The 19,447-nt window shown below is 49.7% G+C and overlaps 1 protein-coding gene across 1 annotated transcript in view; it reads right to left on the bottom strand.

Annotated features, from left to right (window-relative positions):
• Positions 1-19,447, bottom strand: part of ABCB10 (ATP binding cassette subfamily B member 10) — a 244,031-nt gene that overhangs the window by 50,410 nt on the left and 174,174 nt on the right. Inside the window, 3 exon segments of the mRNA XM_029594183.1 lie at positions 18,530-18,554; positions 18,556-18,639; positions 18,641-18,712. Coding sequence (XP_029450043.1) covers positions 18,530-18,554; positions 18,556-18,639; positions 18,641-18,712 — 181 coding nt within the window.

The raw sequence follows: 19,447 nt of genomic DNA, 5'->3' as shown, positions 1-19,447 counted from the left end.
TAGTTTTGGATACACTGAAGGCTGGGGCCATGTATGGAGCAATAAAAGATGTTATGGTAAGGATGGCCTATATTTGTCAATAGCAGGAAAGAGGATGCTAAATAAAAAATTCAGATCATACATTATCAGACATTTAAATTAAGAAGCCGGGGAGCAGGAGGGAAAGAAAGTAATAAAATCAATCAGTTCAAAAAAGCAGAAAAGATGACTACAAAGAGTAGCTGGAAAGCTATGACTACAAATGCTTGTAGTCTAGGCAACAAATTCCCAGCCTACAGGCGCTAGTGGTGGAGATGGACTTGGACATTGTAGCTGTTATGGAGACATAGTTCACTGATTCTCATGATTGGGATATGGCGATCCTGAGCTATAACTTCTTAAGAAAAGAAAGAGAAGACAGAAAAGGGGGAGGAGTACTTTTTATATTAAAGACAATATCCAAGCAACTGAATTGCAAGGGACGTGGGGTAGAGAAGAAGCATTATGGACCATCCTAAAAAAAAAGAAGATGGTGCTTCCATTTTTACTGATATGATCTACAGGCCATCTTCTCAAACAGAAGAACTGGACAGAAAACTGGACAGAAGACTGCGGGAACAGTGCAGCAGCGATTGAAGGTAACAGTCCCAGATCTGTAGGAAACGGTGTCAGTGAGCCGGGGATGCTCCAGAAGCCATATGATCCATGGACATCATACGATGCAGACAGTTTCTGCCACATCCAATATGTAGGTGTCTCTGAGCTTTTTCAATGGACAAGAATGAGATGTTTCACCACCCAGCCGGCCTTGGGACGAGCAGACGAGGTCCTACGCCCTGACTAATTAATGGTGAAACACAATCGAATAGCAGGAATGTTCATATCCAAAAGGTCCGCCAGGTACTGAGAAATGCATCCCCAGAAGGCATTCCCAAAACAGATGAAACAGACAGTGGCCACCTGTCATCTGACACAGGACGCTGACACTGATAGCTTAGCAAGGAACATAACAGTAGGTGAGTATATGCTCTATGTAAGAATTTAAACTGTTTTTCCCAATAATACATATTGGTTGTCACTCCAGAAATGCATCCAAGCAAGTGTGCGTAGAGAAGGAGCAAGGGCCAAGTGACCCTCCTTGTTCCATCTCTCCGTCAGTATGGCTACAGACATCCAATCATATCAGATTCCTAAGCCCCTTGTAGAATGTTTGATAATGACACAGGACCAGGCCTATCAAAGAAAAGAAGCCTGTCAAGTGCCTGAAAAACTGTTGGTGGGCGGGCTCAGAAAGTATAGAGTAGATGTAGTGTCATATTTGTAAGTATGCGAACACTTGAGAGCTATGTAGGCCATATAATTCTTTCAGGGCTTGAAAAGTAAGCATCGTCCCTTCTCCATCCAGCGTGTGCCCCAACTGAGTGATGCCTTTATCCGCCCAGAGTCTAAAGGCCTGTGAGTGCAAGCCGGGGGTAAACGCTGTATTACCCTGAATGGGCAACATATGTGCACACACGGGGAATACCCAACATTCTGGTTATACGCATCTGATCGGTTCCAGCAGTTCATGATTTTGCAAAGAACTGGAAGACCCTGAGTTGTGCTCTTTTCCCTTTATGCATCGTCTTGTACTTGTCCACATTAAATTTCATCTGCCACTTGGACATCCAATCTTCTAGTCTCTCAAGGTCCTCTTACAGTTATCACTATCCACTTGTGATTTAACTACTCTGAATAATTTTTTATCCTCTGCAAATTTGATTACCTCAATCATCATTCCCCTTTCCAGATCATTTATAAATAAATTTCAAAGCACCAGTCCAAGTACAAATCCCTGAGGCACTCCACTGTTTACCTCTCTCCACTAAGAAAACTGACCATTTAATCCTATTCTCTTTTAACCAGTTTGCAATCAACATAAGTATATTGCCTCCTATCTCATGATTTTTAATTTTCTTAGAAGTCTCCAAGGGGAACTTTGTCAAACGCCTTCTGAAAATCCAAATATACTACAACTACCAGCTATCCACAGGTTTATAAACCCCTTCAAAAAAAATGTAGCAGATTTGTGAGGCAGGACTTCCCTTGGGTAAATCCATGCTAGCTGTGTCCCATTAAATCATGTCTCTATATGTTCTGTGATTTCATTCTTCAGAATAGTTTCCACGATTTATCCCAGGACTGGCTCACCGGTCTATAGTTTCCTGGATCACCTCCGGAGCCCTTTTAAATATTGGGATTATATGGCCACTTTCCAGTCTTCAGGGAATGGAACAGCTCCCTTACGTTTAATGATAGGTTACAAATTACTAGTAAAAGATCTGAAATTTCATTTTCAGTTCTTTCAGAACCCTGGGGTGTATACTATCTGGTCCAGGGGATTTGCCACTCTTCATTTTCTCAATCTGGCCTACTACATCTTTTAGATTCACCTCAGTAACCACAAGGACAGGATACACAGCTTATTAAACGTAAGGCCTGCCAAGAAATCCAACACCAAATTAAGACTCCTTACTGGCATCAGAAACCGCAGAGGAGGACAAGGATGTTTCATTCCTTACAAGAAATAGGCACATCAGGATGAGCCAACAAGGACCCTCCATTCACCTGACCCTGAATTTAGGCGAAGGCAGCTACTTGTACCTTTAAGCAATTGAGGGCCAAGCCTTTATTCAAACCATCCTATAAAAATTCCAAAATGAACAGGATTTTGGCCGAACCAGGAAAAGCACCTCAATTTTCACATCAGGCCTCAAACACCTGCCAAACCCGCACATAGGCCAAGAAAGTGGATAACTTTCTAGCTCTTAGCTGCTGCCGAGTAACCACATTTCAGCAAGTGAGCCCTTTCAAGGGCATACTGGAAGACCAAATTGAGTTGATTCTTCATAAAGAGCCAGTCCCTGTCGCAACAGGTTCCTGTGCACCGGAAGTTGAAGGAGTAAGTCCACCAAGAGCTGCCACAGATCTGCATACCACAATGTCCTAGGCCAATCTGGAGCAACCAAGAGCACCATCCCTCTGTGGCATTCGATTTTTCTAATCATGCAGGATAAGCATACAGCCATGCAGGAAAAGCCATTCAGCCATGCAGGAAAAGCATACAGCAACTTGTCTTCTGGTCACTTCTGCACTAGGGCATTGATCCCTAATGACTTCAGATCTCTCCTGCAACTGAAGAATCGCAGAACTTTCACATTTTGAGAAGTCGCCAATAGGTCTAGAAATGGGAGACCCCAGCGATCTAGAATCAGCTGAAACGCCTCGTCTGACAATACCCATTCTCCTGGGTCCAGAATCTCCCTACTGAGAAGTCTGCTGTTACATTGTCTTTTCCAGAGGCTGAGATCATCTGGAGATGCACGTCTGCCCCCTCCATAAGTTGATTTATTTCCTGCGACCTCAATGGCTCTCAAATCCTCCCTGCAGATTGATGCAGGCCAAAGTCGGACCGCTCGACCCTACAGTTTGTCACTGAACTGCAAGCATGCCAGCTGGCCTGCCCTGGCTTCCAAATGATTGCTGTTCCAGAGAGACTCTTTTGTATCCCAGCGTCCTTGCACTATCAGCTCCTGACAGTGAGCTCCCCAACCATGGAGGCTCTTATTTTTCGTCAGTACTAGCCAGTCTGGTGGTGCTAGGGAAATTCCCTTCCTTAGATTATCCGGCTGTAGCCAACTCTGCAGTCAGGAGGAGACCTCCATTGGCAGGTGAAGCCAAATTGAATAGTCCAGAGACTGTGAGTTCCACCAAGACAACAGGGAGCGCTGAAGAGGAAGCATATGTGCTCTCACCCATGGTAGCACTTCCAGGGTTGCTGCCATTAAACCAAGTACTTGCAGATAGGACCATACAGTTGAGTGCAGATTATTCATCAATAGACATAGCTGTGCCATCAACTCTGAATAAGAGCTTCCAACAGGAAAACCTTGCCCTGCTTTGTGTCTAACTGAACCCCAAGGTATTCCAATGACTGTGCAGGCTGAAGACTGCTCTTGGTCAGGTTCAACACCCAGCTGAGGTCCTGCAACAGGGAGATCAGCATGTGGGACACCAGTCAGCTCTCTTCCAGCGACTTGGCTTGAATCAGTCAGTCGTGCAAATATGACTGTATTAGAATCCCATTCATAAGAACATAAGAAATTCTGCGGCAACTACCACCATTACCTTGAAAGGGTCCTGGAAGTGGTGGCCAGACCAAAAGGCAGGGCCTGAAACTGATAATGGCATCCCAGAACTATGAACCACAGAAAGCGTTGAGACTCTAGTCAAATGAGAATGTGAAGATACGTTTTGGACAGGTCCAAAGAGGTCAGAATTTCCCCTGACTGAAGGAGGAAGTGACGTCACCCGACCTGATGGCGGCTTAGTTCCCAAGCTCCGCTCCTCCAGCCTATTAATCTCACTTCATCCTCCTCAAAAATCAGCGAAAACCTGGCAAAAATCTTGGCCCTCCTCTCTGGGGATTGTCAGATGGCGACAAGGAAGAAAATCGCGGACCTAAAACAATTTTCGTTCACAGCCGCGGCTGATCAGCTTCAGGACAGCATGGCCAACCCTGATCGAGGTGCGCAGAGACAAGCTTCTCCTTCCCTAGCCGAGAATAACAGTGAGCCGGGGGAGGCCGAAGAGACAGAAATTACCTGCGCTGACTTTCAAAGGTGGTTTGGTGAGCTGAAAGAGGGCATGGGAACTTTAAAAAGTGAATTGCAGCTGATAGCTGCTGAGCTCCGTCGCAACTTTGCAGGCCTGGGGGACCGCGTGGACGCCATAGAGACTCAGGCAGAGGAGCACAGTGAAGCTATAACTGTACTGCAGCAAGAAGTAGACCAGCTAAAACAGGGAGCGGGTGAACATTTAAGCTGGCTAGAGGATTTAGAGAATCACTCTAGAAAGGGGAATTTAAGGTTCAGGGGCATACCAGAAGGTGAAGGCTATCAGGACTGTGCCAAAATCATACAAGATATATGTGGGCTTATTCTGAAAATCAGAATGTAGAAGAAATGCCCCGTTTTGCAGTCCTGGCCACGAGCACTGCGGCCAGGCCTTACCTCTTGATTCCCGGACCTGCTCCCGCCTCCGGAGTCCTGGCTTGTGGCCTGTTTGGTGGGGCCCCGCTTTCTCTTGAAGAAAGACAACGTCGCCGTTCATTGAAGTTGTGTTTATATTGTGGCCAGAAGGGCCACTTCTTGGCACGCTGCCAGGAGCGTACGGAAAACGCCAAAGGCCTAAGAGGTCGGGAGAAGCTCCTCCTAGGCTGTGCTACAGCTCCTCAATGCACTGTTCCTGATACTCTGGAAAACCCCAGAGGTTCCTTTGAGACGATGGCGTTCCTGGACTCTGGAGCCGGAGGTATTTAATCCTGCACGACTTAGTCTCCCAGTTGCGAATTCCTATGCATAGAAGGGAGGTCCCGTTACGAATTACCTCTATCCAGGGCACGCTCCTGCCTGGTCCCATCCAGCTGTCCACGGCACCCATTACGGTCCTCACCGGGGCAATCCATTCGGAGGAGATAGCCTTCCTAGTACTGGATAAGGCTGTCCACCCTGTGGTGCTAGGGTTGCCGTGGTTACAGAAACACTCGCCACGATACAGTGGGACACGCTACAGATTGTTAAATGGAGTCCCTTCTGCCTAGCTAATTGTATGAAGGTGCCTAGGACCTCCTCACTTCCGTTGATGCACTCTGCTGTGGGTCCCCTGCACCTTATGAGGACTTCACCGATGTATTCTCCAAGACCAAGGCGGAGATCCTTCCGCAGCATCGTCCGTATGACTATGCTATTGACTTGCTACCTGGTACTATGCCCCCTCGAGGAAGGGTTTATCCCTTATCCATACTGAGACCCGGGCCATGTCAGAGTACATTACAGAGAATTTGGCCAAGGGGTTTATCCGCCTGTCCAAGTCGCCTGCAGGGGCGAGCTTCTTTTTGTCAGCAAGAAAGACGGCTTACTGAGGCCGTGTATAGACTATCGAGGCCTAAATTCTATTACCAAGCGAGACTGCTACCCGCTTCCGTTAATCCCGGAGCTCCTGATCGGCTTCAAGATTTTCACAAAGTTGGACTTACGAGGAGCCTATAATTTGGTCAGAATCCATCCCGGAGATGAGCGGAAAACCGCGTTTAATACCCGAGATGGGCATTACGAGTACCTCGTGATGCCTTTCGGCTTATGTAATGCCCCAGATGAATGAGGTGTTGTGGGACCTTCTGAACACCTGTGTAATTGTTTACCTCGATGACATGTTAGTCTACTCCCAGGACCTGCCGTCACACAGTCAACATGTCCGCCAAGTGCTCAGATACTTAGGGAGCATGGTCTATACGCGAAACTAGAAAAGTGCAGTTTTGAGAAGACCTCCCTGCCGTTCCTAGGCTACATAGTCTCTGCAGCAGGCTTTCTAATGGATCCTGAGAAAGTGGCGGCTATTAAGAATTGGCCTCGGCCCAGGGGTCATAAAGCGTTGCAACGCTTTCTCGGCTTTTCTAATTTCTACCGTCACTTTATTCCCAACTACTCCTGTATTGTGGCTCCATTAACTGCCCTCACCCAAAAGGGGGCTAACGCGGTGGATTGGCCTCCTTCTCCCTGCCAAGCTTTGAGGCCCTCAAGGAAGCCTTCTTACTACACACCTGCCTTCATCATCAGGATCTAAGCCGGCCCTTCGTGGTGGAAGTTGATGCCTCCAATGTGGCCAGTGTACTGAGCCAGTGCACTCTGATTCTGGACAGCTGTTGCCCTGTTCATATTTCTCAAAGAAATTCTCCCCGGCTGAGAGCAACTACTGTGTAGGTGACAAAGAGTTGCTAGCCGTGAAACTTGCCCTGGAAGAAAGGAGACAGTGGTTGGAGGGAGCCAACCACCTGGTCACAATTTAACCGATCACAAAAACCTAGCATTCCTGAAGCAAGCCCAACGCCTGAATCCAAGACAAGCCCGATGGTCGCTGTTTTTTGATCGGTTTGACTTTACCTTACGCTACCGACCCAGCTCTAAGAATGTTCGAGCTGACGCGCTCTCACACTCTTCTGAGGTCGAAGAGACCCCTGATACACCTCAGTATATCTTGGACCCTGAAAAAGTAAGTCTTGCTGCAACCTTAGTGTCCTCCCAAGGGAAGACCGTCGTTCCGCATCGCTCCAGGAGAGCAGTCCTCGCTTGGGCCCATGACTCCCTCACTGGGGGCCATGCTGGTTGGAAAGGGACGTTAGACTTGTTAAACCGTTTTACTGGTGGCCAACGGTGAGACAAGACGTCCAAGCTTTTGTGGGCTCATGCCCTACTTGTGCGGCTCAAAAGCCGCTCCTCGGGAAGCCCAGGGGCTTGTTGCAACCATTGCCCATCCCGGTGGAGCCTTGGACACATATCTCCACTGATTTCGTCGTGGATCTCCCTGTCTCAGGAGGTAATTCGGTCATCGGGGTAACCGTGGACCGATTTTCCAAGATGGCGCACTTTGTTCCCTTGCCAAAACTTCCTTCTGCCCCTGACCTAGCTGGTCTGTTCGCTCAGCACATCTTTAGACTTCACGGTCTTCCGCAGGATATCGTCTCCAATCGAGGACCACAGTTTACAGCCTGCTATTGGAAAGCCCTATGTAAGCGCTTTAATGTGCAACTTAGTCTTTCGTCTGCATTCCATCCTCAGAGCAATGGGCAAACGGAACGAACCAATCAAACCCTGAAGACGTTTCTCCATGCCTTTGTGAACGAACGACAAGATAATTGGGCCAAGCTACTCCCTTGGGCGGAGTTCTCGTATATTAATCACATGCATGCTGCTACTGGAAGCTCCCCGTTCCTCATTGTTTATGGGAAGCAACTTCGACCGCCCCTACCTTCACCTGAACCTAGTGCACTCCCGGCAGTGCAACTCTCAGCTCGCCAGCTCCGTGCCTTGTGGAGCTCTATCCAGGAAAAGATCCGTAAAGCCGCCCTGTCTGCCAAGAAGTGGGCGGATAGGCATAGTCAACCAGCACCTATCTTCCTCCCAGGAGACAGTGTCTGGCTTAGCACCAGAAATCTACAGTTACATATTCCCTCATGAAGACTAGCTCCGAAATTCTGTGGGCCTTTCCGAGTCGCCGAATGAGTGGGAGCGGTCTCATACCATTTAGCCTACCCTCCTCCTTGCGCATACATGATGTAAGAACATAAGAACATAAAATTGCCATGCTGGGTCAGACCAAGGGTCCATCAAGCCCAGCTCCAACAGAGGCCAAAACCAGGCCACAAGAACCTGGCAATTACCCAAACACTAAGAAGATCCCATGCTACTGATGCAATTAATAGCAGTGGCTATTCCTAAGTAAAATTGATTAATAGCCATTAATGGACTTCTCCTCCAAGAACTTATCCAAACCTTTTTTGAACCCAGCTACACTAACTGCACTAACCACATCCTCTGGCAACAAATTCCAGAGCTTTATTGTTGCGTTGAGTGAAAAAGAATTTTCTCCGATTAGTCTTAATGTGCTACTTGCTAACTTCATGGAATGCCCCCTAGTCCTTCTATTATTTGAAAGTGAAAAGAACCAAGTCACATCTACTCGTTCAAGACCTCTCATGATCTTAAAGACCTCTATCATATCCCCCCTCAGCCGTCTCTTCTCCAAGCTGAACAGCCCTAATCTCTTCAGCCTTTCCTCATAGGGAAGCTGATCCATCCCCTTTATCACTTTGGTTGCCCTTCTCTGTACCTTCTCCACTTGTTCCACTTGTCATTGTTGAAGCCTCTTGTGTTGTCCAGATACCACTCCAGGGCTCCTGAACCCTCGGACCCTTCAGTACCGGACGAGGTTACGTATCAAGTACGTGAAGTTTTGAATGTCCGGTTCCATCAACGCCGATGGGAATACTTGCTTGCCTGGGAGGGTTGTGGACCAGAGGACAACTCTTGGGAACTGGCCCGTAATATCCTCAACAAGGACTTATTATGGCAGTTTCATTAGGACCACCCAGTAAACCCGGTCCGGCTAAGAGGGGGCGTAAGAGGTGAGGTACTGTTGCAGTCCTGGCCACGAGCACCGCGGCCAGGCCCTTACCTCTTGATTCCCAGACCTGCTCCCACCTCCGGAGTCCTGGCTTGCGGCCTGTTTGGCGGTGTCCCCGCTGGGGCAGCACCGCAGTGAAGGGGCCAGTGGACGCTCTGCTCCTAGGCGTGCGCATGCGCGCCACTTGGGTGCCTTTGTAGCCCATTTCCCGCCAGTGCCAACTCCGCCCAATTCCTGACGTCAGACGCCGTGGCTTTGATAAGCCGGCCGCGGCCATCCAGCCTTTGCCTTGCAAAGGGTTAGCATTCTGGTTTCCTGTTGCGTTGTGCCCCGGAGTGACCCGCTTGGCTACATCGCTCCATTCTTGCCTGCTTGCTACGGTACCTGCTTGGTTCCTGCCTGCCTGCTACAGTACCTGCTTGGTTCCTGCCTGTTTCCAGTACCCGAGTCTTGTTACAGATCCTTCCTGGTTCCAGTACCCGAGTCTTGCTGCAGATCCTGCCTGGTTCCAGTACCCGAGTCTTGCTGCAGTTCCTGCCTGGTTCCAGTACCCGAGTCCTGCTACAGTTCCTGCCTGGTTCCAGAACCCGAACCCAGTAACAGTATCACTACTGTCCTAGTCTGGTTCCAGTTACCCGTCCTGATCCACAACCCGCCTAAGTCCCAGCGGCCGGGCCCCTACGGGCTCCTCCCGGGGGGGGGCTTCGGCGTCCAAGGGTGAAGCCACCTAAGTCCCAGCAGTTGGGCTCCTTCGGGCTCCTCCCGGGGGAGCACCAGCTTCCAGGGTGAAGAGCATCTACGTCCCGCCTGAACATCTGCCTCCCGGCCCGCTGTTCAGAGACATTGTCCATCTCTTCCTAGTCTCCAGCAGGTCGGCCCAAGGGTCCACTAAACTGAGACTCCCACAACACCAGTTGATTAAACTGGATAGGGCACATAAGAGCCCTCACCAAAAATAAGAGGAAATGCATCTAGAGACATCGTGGTGTGTTTCCACGCTTATGATCAAAAAGAAAAAATACTCCAACAAGCGAGACAAATTTCAGATTTTCAATGGCACGGAGCCAAAGTGGAAATATTCCAAGATCTGTCTCCAATCACAATAAAGAAGAGGCAAGAATTTCGAGACGTGCTGCAAGTCCTACGTGCAGGAAATTACCGCTACAAGTAGTTATTCCCTTTTGGCTTCCGATTCACGATCCAGGGCGTCTCATCCAGAGTCAAAACAGTGGAAGAAGCTTTAAAACTACAATGGGCGGCTGGACTATTAAAATATCCTCTGTAAACAGATAAGATGCAAGCTGTGGGTTTCTCCTTGGAGACCCCACAGAAATGGCAGAGAATCCAGTATGGGGGAAAACACCTAAGAAGACAGTCAGATGGTCAGCCAACCTTCAGGGAACTGGAGACATGAGCCAAGAAAGATCAAATGTAGGACACACTGGCAATCCCTAGCAGACATTAGCAGTCATTTGGTATTTGTGGTATTTAGTACTGCTGCATTGATCTTTAGAATATGCGAGGCATTAGTTTAAAAATAACCCTGGTACTCTAATTAAGATAAGTTAATCAAAAGTGTTGAGGATGTTAATAGTAAATGTTTCAGAGATGAGCCGAAGCCAGGAAACCAACAGGATCTTCACCACTGGAAGCCCGAGATCCCCCCGAAAGGAGCCCTTGGGGACCCGAGCCACTTGGACTTAGGTGAGGCCTCCTGGAGAAGAAAGTCTGAAGAGAAGTCCGAGTCGAGGCAGGCAGCGAGCAGTACAACGTGGAGACGGACCAATGGTCGGGGCAGGCAGCAGAGATCAAGGATCGAGGCGGACAGCGAAGCAGAGAATCCACGGATGTATCGAATCAGGAGCAGAAGCAGGAGAAAACGGAACTGGACCAAGCTAGGATCGAGCAGGAACAAAGGGCAGGCTGGAACAGAGGCAGATCTGGAACAAGCGGAAGCAGGAACAACTGGAACAAGGCTGGAGCTGGAAAGAAGCACAAGGCAGGAACAAACAACTAGAGGCTGAAACGAGGCAACCTGTTGCAAGGCAAAGTGTAAGGCTGGTTGCAGAGTTTAAATCCCTGCCGGCATCTGACGTCCCCCGGGGTGGAGCCATCTTTTCCCGCGCTTGTCCCTTTAACTTCGGAGCCCCTGGTGCGCGCATGCCTAGAGGGGCGGAGCCAGCTGGAGAATGTTGGCGGCGTCTCCCTCGCAGAGGGAGTGCCACGAGAAGGGGCCAGGAAGGCCTGAACAGGCTTCAGAAATGCGCGGCGGTAGCTGAGAGCAGCCCTGAGGTAGGGAGGGAAATGGTCCGTGGACCTCTGCAGACCAGGACCGCAACAGAAACGCTGTCTGTTTTCAAATTTTTAAAGTCTGTTACCACTTTTTTATGTTTTATGGCTGAGTGCAGTCCATCCTCAAAGTGATCTGAAGTGGATTAGGATCATGATTCCCTTTTGGCATTTTTTTTTGTCTTTTCTTTCCCTTTAGGGAACCATCTCAATTTTAGTGGCTGGACCCCCACATAGGTTTCCCACCATGAAACGTTTTACACTCACAAAATCTGCAAACAATATGATAAGTATAGTATATCGACACCATGTCTTCATTACTATCAGCATTCACCAACATACACTCACAAACATACCCAATCCACACCATGAACCATGAAAGTTTGTGTGTTTCATGGTCCTCAACAGTATAATCCATCTCCCTGACTGGCTCTGCTGAGTACAATTTCTTGTACAAGCCCTATCAGCCTATACCTGAGGGGGGTGAGTATGTTGGGAATCCCAGCCACGGGCTGCTGCAGTTGGGGCCCCCTTCCCTTACCGGCAGACGCCGGCGTCAGCTGCTGCCTTCCCTGCTCCGTTTTGGGCTATCCTGGGGCCTTGCCGCAGCGTCCTCCCCACGAGGGCGGGAATCCTCGGCCCGTCCCCAAATCTGAGGTCATCAGCCAGGACCTATTTAAGGTCACTCCAGACACCCTTTCCTTGCCTTGGCAACAAGTCAGCTCATCCTGAGTAGCTAGTTGCTTGTTCCTGCTTGTTCCAGCCTCCATTCCTGTGTTCTTGCTTGTTCCAGTCTCCATTCCTGTGCTCCTGCTTCCTCCAGTTCCGTTCCTGCTCCTGTCTTCGGTTGTCTCCTCGGTTCTGACTTCGGCCTGGTTTCTGGATTCCCCTGTCTTCTGCCCGTCTTGACCTTTGGCGTGTTCTCCGGCTTCTGCTTGCCTTCTGCCTGCCCTGACTTCTGGCCTGGTTTATCGTGTTGCACCGCTGCTGCCTGCCTCACTTTCTGGACCATCTCCATTCCTCTGGACCTCCACCAGCCTTGACTTGGACTGCCTACTGGACTTCCCTTCACCAGGAGATCTCTTCCTAAGTCCAGCAAGGGCTCAACCTACAGGGAACGTGGGTTTATATAGGTGAAGCTCATGTCAGGTCTCCTGGTCTCACTCCACCTCCCAGCTACAAGTACCACTAGAGGGCCTCCCCTTAGTGGATCCACCAGCTCTCGAGCCAGCTCAAGGGTCCACATCTCCAACAGTTTGCCAAGGCCATGGACCCGACGGACCTCTCCGGCCTCCAGGCCATTCCAGGCATGGCCCAACGCTTGCAGCAGCAGCAACATTGCTTGGACCTTTTGGCTGGCTAACCATCCAGACTCCGCTCCCCAGGCTGCAGCTCCGCCTCCGCCACCCATCCCAGCACCGCTGCTTCTCTGCATCTGCCAGCGCCGGGAGGCAGATGCAGATGCTACGCTGGGGATCCTAAGCAGTGCCGGGGTTTTCTCAATCACTGCTTTATGCGCTTCTCTCATCAGCCTGCGCAGTTTCCGTCTGACCAGATCAAGACGACCTACATCCTATCCTTATTGGATGGCAGGGCCCTGGCTTGGGCCTCTCCTTTGTGGGCGTGAGGCAATTTCATGCTCAGGGATCTTCAGCGGTTTATCCATGCATTCAAGCAGGTCTTCGTCGAGCCAGACCGACAATCCACGGCTGCCACAGAGCTCCTCCACCTACTCCAGGGGTCCCGGCCCTTGGTCGACTATGCAGTCGAATTCCACACTTTGGCCTCAGAACTGGGCTGGCAGGAGGACAGCCTGTGAAGTATCTTCCTCAAAGGTCTAGCCTCAAGGATCAAGGATGAACTCAGTGGCTAGGAACTTCCTGATGACCTAGAGGCGTTGATTGACTTGACTGGGCGGATTGACCACTGTCTACAGCAGCGAGCCCGGGAATTGAAACCCAGACGTAGACCGGTTCCACTGGCTCCTCCTCCTGCGAGCACAATTCATCACATGGAGAAGAACCCATGTAGCTGGGCTGCAGTCCACTTACTCCAGATGAAAGGCAGCGATGTCGCTCTCTGGGCCTATGCCTCTACTGCGGAGGCAAGGGTCACTTGTTGACTCAGTGCAAGGAGCGTCCGGAAAACTCCCGAGCCTAGGTGTCACAGGGGAGCTGGACCCTAGGCTGTGTGAATCCTGCTCCCAGGTGCATGGTTCCTGTGTCCCTGAGGTACTCGGGAGGATCGTTCCCAACATTGGCTTTCATTGACTTGGGAGCCGGAGAGAATTTCATTTTGGCGGACGTGGTGGAACAACTACAGCTTCCAGTGCTGTCATGAACCCCACCACTGCGAATATTCTCCATTCATGGCACTCCTCTCCCTGGTCATGTTTCTGTTATCACCGCTCCAATGTCCCTCTGCAACAGGATTCTCCACAAGGAGGAGATCTCCTTCTTTATTCAGGAAAAAGCAACCCACCCTGTAGTGTTGGGGCTACCCTGGCTCCAAAAGCACTCCCCACACATAGACTGAGAGACTCTCCAAATCATGGCTTGGAGTCCGGCCTGCTTCTCCTCCTGCTTTCAGGAACTACCTCGAGGCCGCATACCTTTGGCAACCACCTCCTTGACTCTCCCAGCTCAGTACACAGACTTCACTGATGTATTTTCTAAAGAGAAGGCCGAGACCCTCCCTGAGCATCAGACTTTTGACTGCGCTATTGATTTACTACCCGACTCTACTCCTCCCCGGAGTCGAGTTTACCCCTTGTCATTGCCAGAGACTCAAGCCATGGCACAATATATTTAGGACAATCTGAACAGAGGATTCATTCGACCCTCGACCTCCCTGGCAAGAGCCGGATTTTTCTTCATGGCCAAGAAGGACGGTTCCGTAAAGGGCCATGTATAGATTTACCGGGGTCTCAACGCCATCACCCGCTTGGGAACAGATATCCTCTCCTGCTCATCCTTGAGCTCCTGGACTGCCTGCAGGGGGCCAAGATTTTTACAAAGCTCGACCTCTGAGGGGCGTATAACTTAGTACGAATAAAACCTGGTGACGAATGGAAGACCGCCTTCAACACCTGCGACGGGCATTATGAGTACTTAGTAATGCCCTTCGGACTGTGCAATGCTCCAGCGGTCTTCCAAAACCTCATGAATGAGATCTTTCGGGACATGCTGCACTCCTCTCTAATTTGTCTACTTGGACGACATACTGGTGTATTCTAAGGATCTCTCCATTGATCGCAAGGAAGTGTGGCACATACTACAATACCTCTGGGAATACCGCCTCTTCGCTAAACTGGAGAAGTGCCTCTTTGAACAAGAGTCTCTTCCATTCCTGGGATACATAGTGTCCACCACTGAATTCCACATGGACGCCGAGAAGGTATTAGGGACTGGCCACGTCAGGTGGGGATCAGGTCCCTCCAGCGCTTTCTCGGTGCTTGCCTAATTTCTACCGGCACTTCATCCCTCACTACTTTCAAAAGGTAGCTCCACTCACCGCCCATTACTAAGAAGGGTGCCAATGCCAAGGACTGGCCACCTACGGCATTTGAAGATTTAAAACAGGCCTTCTTCATGACTTCCTGCCTATGTCATCCTGACCCATCATGACCCTTCATCGTAGAGATGGACGCCTCTGACTTGGCTGTGGGGGCAGTCCTCAGCCAAGCTTTCCCGCAAATGGCGTTCTACTTCCTTGCTCCTACTTCTCCCAGAAGTTCTCCCCACACCAAGAAGAGTTATGGCATTGGCAATAAGGAGCTCCTAGCCATAAAAAATGGCATTCGAAGAGTGACGGTAATGGCTGGAGGGGGCCCAACATCCTGTTACGGTACACAGACCACAAAAATCTAGAATACTTGTGCTGGGCCCAGCGGCTGAATCCTCGACAAGCTCGCTGGTCTTTGTTTTTCAGCCTATTTAACTTTTCCTTGCTGTACCGGCCAGCCACGAAGAATACTAGAGCTGATGCTCTCTCCCGCACCTCTGAGACTGAAGATACACCAGTTGCACCCCAATATATTCTAGATCCAGCTAAGGTCCACCTAGCTGCCACCAACTTGGTTCCCCCAAGCAAGATGGTGGTGCCACTCTGCCTTTGTAAGAAAGTCCTGTCTTGGGCACATGATTCGTTGATGGCCAGACATCCCGGCAGGGCCCGTACACTAGAGCTTCTGACCCGCTACTGCTGGTGGCCTCACATCAATCAAGATGTTCGGGCATATATCAGTTCCTGCCCAACCTGTGCCCGACAAAAGCCCACTACCTGGTCACCTATGGGACTTTTGCAGCCATTTCCCATACCTGCGGAACCCTGGATCTACATCTCTATGGACTTCGTAGTAGACCTACCAGTGTCCGAAGGGAAGAAAGTCATATGGGTCACTATTGACAGATACTCGAAGATGGCCCACTTTGTAGCTCTCCTGAAGCTTCCTACTACACTTGAACTCACCCAGTTGTTTACATAACATATCTTTTGCCTGCATGGTCTGCTGCAGCACATTGCTTCTGATCGGGGATTGCAGTTCACAGCTAAATACTGGCCAGCACTTTGCAAGAAGTTCGGGGTCCAGTTGGTCTTCACGTCCACCTTTCACCCGCAAGGTAATGGCCAGGCAGAGTGACTAATTGCACCCTAAAGGGATTTCTCGGCTTCTTCATGGGGGACAGGCAAGATGACTGGGTAGCCCTGCTGCCTTGGGCAGAATTCTCCTACAACCATCACATCCACTCTGCGACGGGGGCATCCCCTTTTCAAATTGTCTCTGGAAAACAACCAATGCCACCTTTGCCTCTCCCGTTGGCAGTGCCTTCACCTGCAGCTCAGCTCACGGCCCAGCAGTTCCAATCACTCTGGAACTCTACCCAGGTTAATGTGCAACTGGCAGCTGACTCCACCAAGAAAGATGCAGATAAACACTGTCGCCGGGCTCCACTCTTCAACCTTGGAGATCGAGTGTGGGGTGAGCACTCGCCACGTCCGTCTTCGGTTCCCTCCATGCGATTGGCTCCCAAGTACATTGGACCCTTCTCAGTAAGTGAACACCTGGGTCCAATCTCTTATCGCCTATGCTTACCATCAAGCCTGAAGATACATAATGTTTTCCATGTCTCTCTGTTAAAACCTTTAGTACTTTCTACATTTCATCGCAAGCCTCCTCAACCCCTGAACACGGTCCACCGATGAGCACCCCATCTACCAAGTCCAGGACATTTTGGGAGTACTTGATCTCGTGGGAAGGTTTCGGGTCCCGGAGAAAAAACACCTGGGAGCCCACCTCCAACATCTTGGATAAGAGTCTCTCCTCCATCAATTCCATCGGGATCATCCTGACAAACCAGATCCTTCTGTAAGGGGGTTGTAAGGGGGGTAATGTTGGGAATCCCGGCCGCGGGCTGCCGCAGCCAGGTCTCCCTTCCCTTACCGGCAGATGCCGGTGTCAGCTGCCTGCCTTCCCTGCTCCGTTTCGGTCCGTCCCAGGGCCTTGCCATGGCGTGTCCCCACGCGGGAGACGCCGCCGATCTCTTCAGGGACTCCGCCCCCTTAGGAACGTGGCGCGCACCCAAGCCCAACTCCTAAAGGGGCCGGGGGCGGGAAACCTCGGCCCGGCCCCAAATCCGACATCATCAGCCAGGGCCTATTTAAGGCCACGGACCCAATGAAGCAAGAGGATAGGCTATCTAAGAAAGCCATTTAGGCAACAATGTAGATTAGATGCCAAAAGTAGTCCAAGTTTGAGCTTTATTTGAATGGAGACCTATATTTGTATTTGTGCCCGACTCAGGCGGAGTCTAAATTAGATCACTATTATACCCAAACCAGCAGACTACTTGATTTTTGGTGCACTAAGTTTAAGAGAATTTTCTGGTTAACATAGTGTTCATCTATATACAGCCCCTGGTGGGGCGAAACTCGGCCTGAGTCGGGCATCTTTTGGCGTCTAATCTACATTGTTGCCTAAACTATTTAAGGCCACTCCAGACACTCTTTCCTTGCCTGGCAACAAGTCAGCTCATCCTGAGTAGCTAGTTGCTTGTTCCTGTGTTCTTGCTTGTTCCAGCCTCTTCCTGAGTTCCTGCTCCTGTGGTTCCGCTCCTCCTGCTCCTGTCTTCTGTTGTCTCCTCGGTTCCGACCGGCCCTGGTATCTGGATTCTCCTGCCTTCTGGCTCGTCCTGACCTTTGGTGTGTTTACTCCGGATTCCAGCTTCTGCTGCCCCGACTTCTGGCCTGGTTTATTGTATTACCACGCTGCTGCCTGCCTCACCTTCTCGACCGTCTCCATTTCCTCTGGACCTCCGCCAGCCTTGATTTGGACTGCCTACTGGACTTCCCTCTGCCAGGAGACCTCCACCTAAGTGCTGACGGCCCCAGCATCCAAGGGCTCAACCTGAGGGGAGCGTGGGCTCATATATGTGAAGCTCCTGTCAGGTCTCCTGGTCCTGCTCCGCCTCCCGGCTACGAGTACCACTAGAGGGCCTCCCCTCAGTGGATCCACCATCTCTCAAGCCGGCTCAAGGGTCCACATCTCCAACAGAGTATTAGGGTTGAGCCCGAGACTGAGCAAAGGGATAAATGAGAGAGCACTGGGGTAAACTCTGGAGGGAGTTTGGAAGGGGGGGGGGGAGGTTGAGACACAGAGAATAGGTTTGTTAGAGAGAGTAATGGAGAAAAGAAGACAAGAAATTAATGCATATGTTTCCCCCTCCCATTCCACACCAAATCACAAGTAGACCACAATTCAAAGGTTCACAGGTATTGTGTTTGAAGATTGGTGGCTAATTGTGTTATAGGGGTTGCAGAAAAGAATTTTCTAGTTCAGACTATATAAAAACACTGTGCACTGGAAATAAAACCAGGCCTAGCAAAATCCTATAAAGTGGGATAAGTGCTGATCTCATTCATAAAAAAGAAAATAAAAACAAAATTGTATTAGAAAACTAACCAGATGTGAAGGAGATATATACAGACCACAAGGCTTCTGTATGCATCTCCTTCAGACGCCTTGTCATCTGTATGCAAACACAGAAATATAGTGAGATACTATGCAATGAAATGTGCTCAGTGGGCCATCCAGATGAGTGGGGGGAAAAAAGCCTGTTGTGAAAAGAGCTCTTGCTAATAGAAAAACTAGACCAGCAGTAAGGTAAGAAGAAAGAGGAGAGGGAGAGAGACTTCTTCCTCCTCCTGCATTCTTCTTGCCCCTTCCTGGGCAGATTTTTTTTTTGCCACAATTTGAACCTACCTGAAAGAAGAATACCCTTTTCTCCAAACTGTGGTGTGATATCCTTTGGGAAAGTTTCCAATGAAAGCAGCAGCATTCGCTATTTCGGCAGCCCTATGGATCTCTGCAGTTTGTGACTGTGGAGGGATCCTCTGCACCATATGCAATGTTCTCAGCAACAGAACAGGAAAACAGAACTGGTTCCTGGTGAATTGAAACCAGATTTATAGGATAGTCTTCAAAAGGTCCTTGTTTAGTAACCATATTTCATCTCATTCCAGTTTAAGAACACCATAAAAAATACCCATAATCATTTGGGCTGCTCCTGGAGAGAGAGAGGACTGTTTATAAGGCTCTCATATAAGTAACTGTTTATTACCACTGTAGTGAACAACCTCAAAACCAAACGAGATTTCCATGCTCAACGCATACATAACTTTCACTTCAACCCCAAAGCCCTATTCAACTACGTCTCGGACCTTACAAAAATTTCCCCTCCTCCCATGCCAGACGAACAAGCAGCAACAAAATGCCAGGACTTAGTCCAATTCTTCCATGATAAAATAAAAAGTATCATGACTCGCTTCCCCAACACCTCATCCCTACCCAAGGCACTCAAGATACCCCCTCATGCCTCTAACCTCATTCGAAAATACAGCTCCCTCAGAAATAGAATCCATCCTAAAAAAAAAAAATGAAACCATCATCTCACCCATCTGACACCATCCCCACAAAACTCCTCCTCTCTGTTCCCAACGCCATAGCCCAACCATTAACACACATCATAAACCCATCTATCACCCTGGGACATGTCCCCTTCCTCACTAAAACAAGCAATAGTTAAACCCATCTTAAAGAAACCAAAGCTCGACCCCACTGATCTGACCAACTACCGTCCTATCTCCAACCTGCCCTTCATATCAAAAGACCTGGAAAAAG

The sequence above is a fragment of the Rhinatrema bivittatum genome, chromosome 3, assembly GCF_901001135.1.
Source record: "Rhinatrema bivittatum chromosome 3, aRhiBiv1.1, whole genome shotgun sequence".
NCBI classification, from domain to species: domain Eukaryota; kingdom Metazoa; phylum Chordata; class Amphibia; order Gymnophiona; family Rhinatrematidae; genus Rhinatrema; species Rhinatrema bivittatum.
This window is presented reverse-complemented; position numbering and strand designations above follow the sequence as displayed.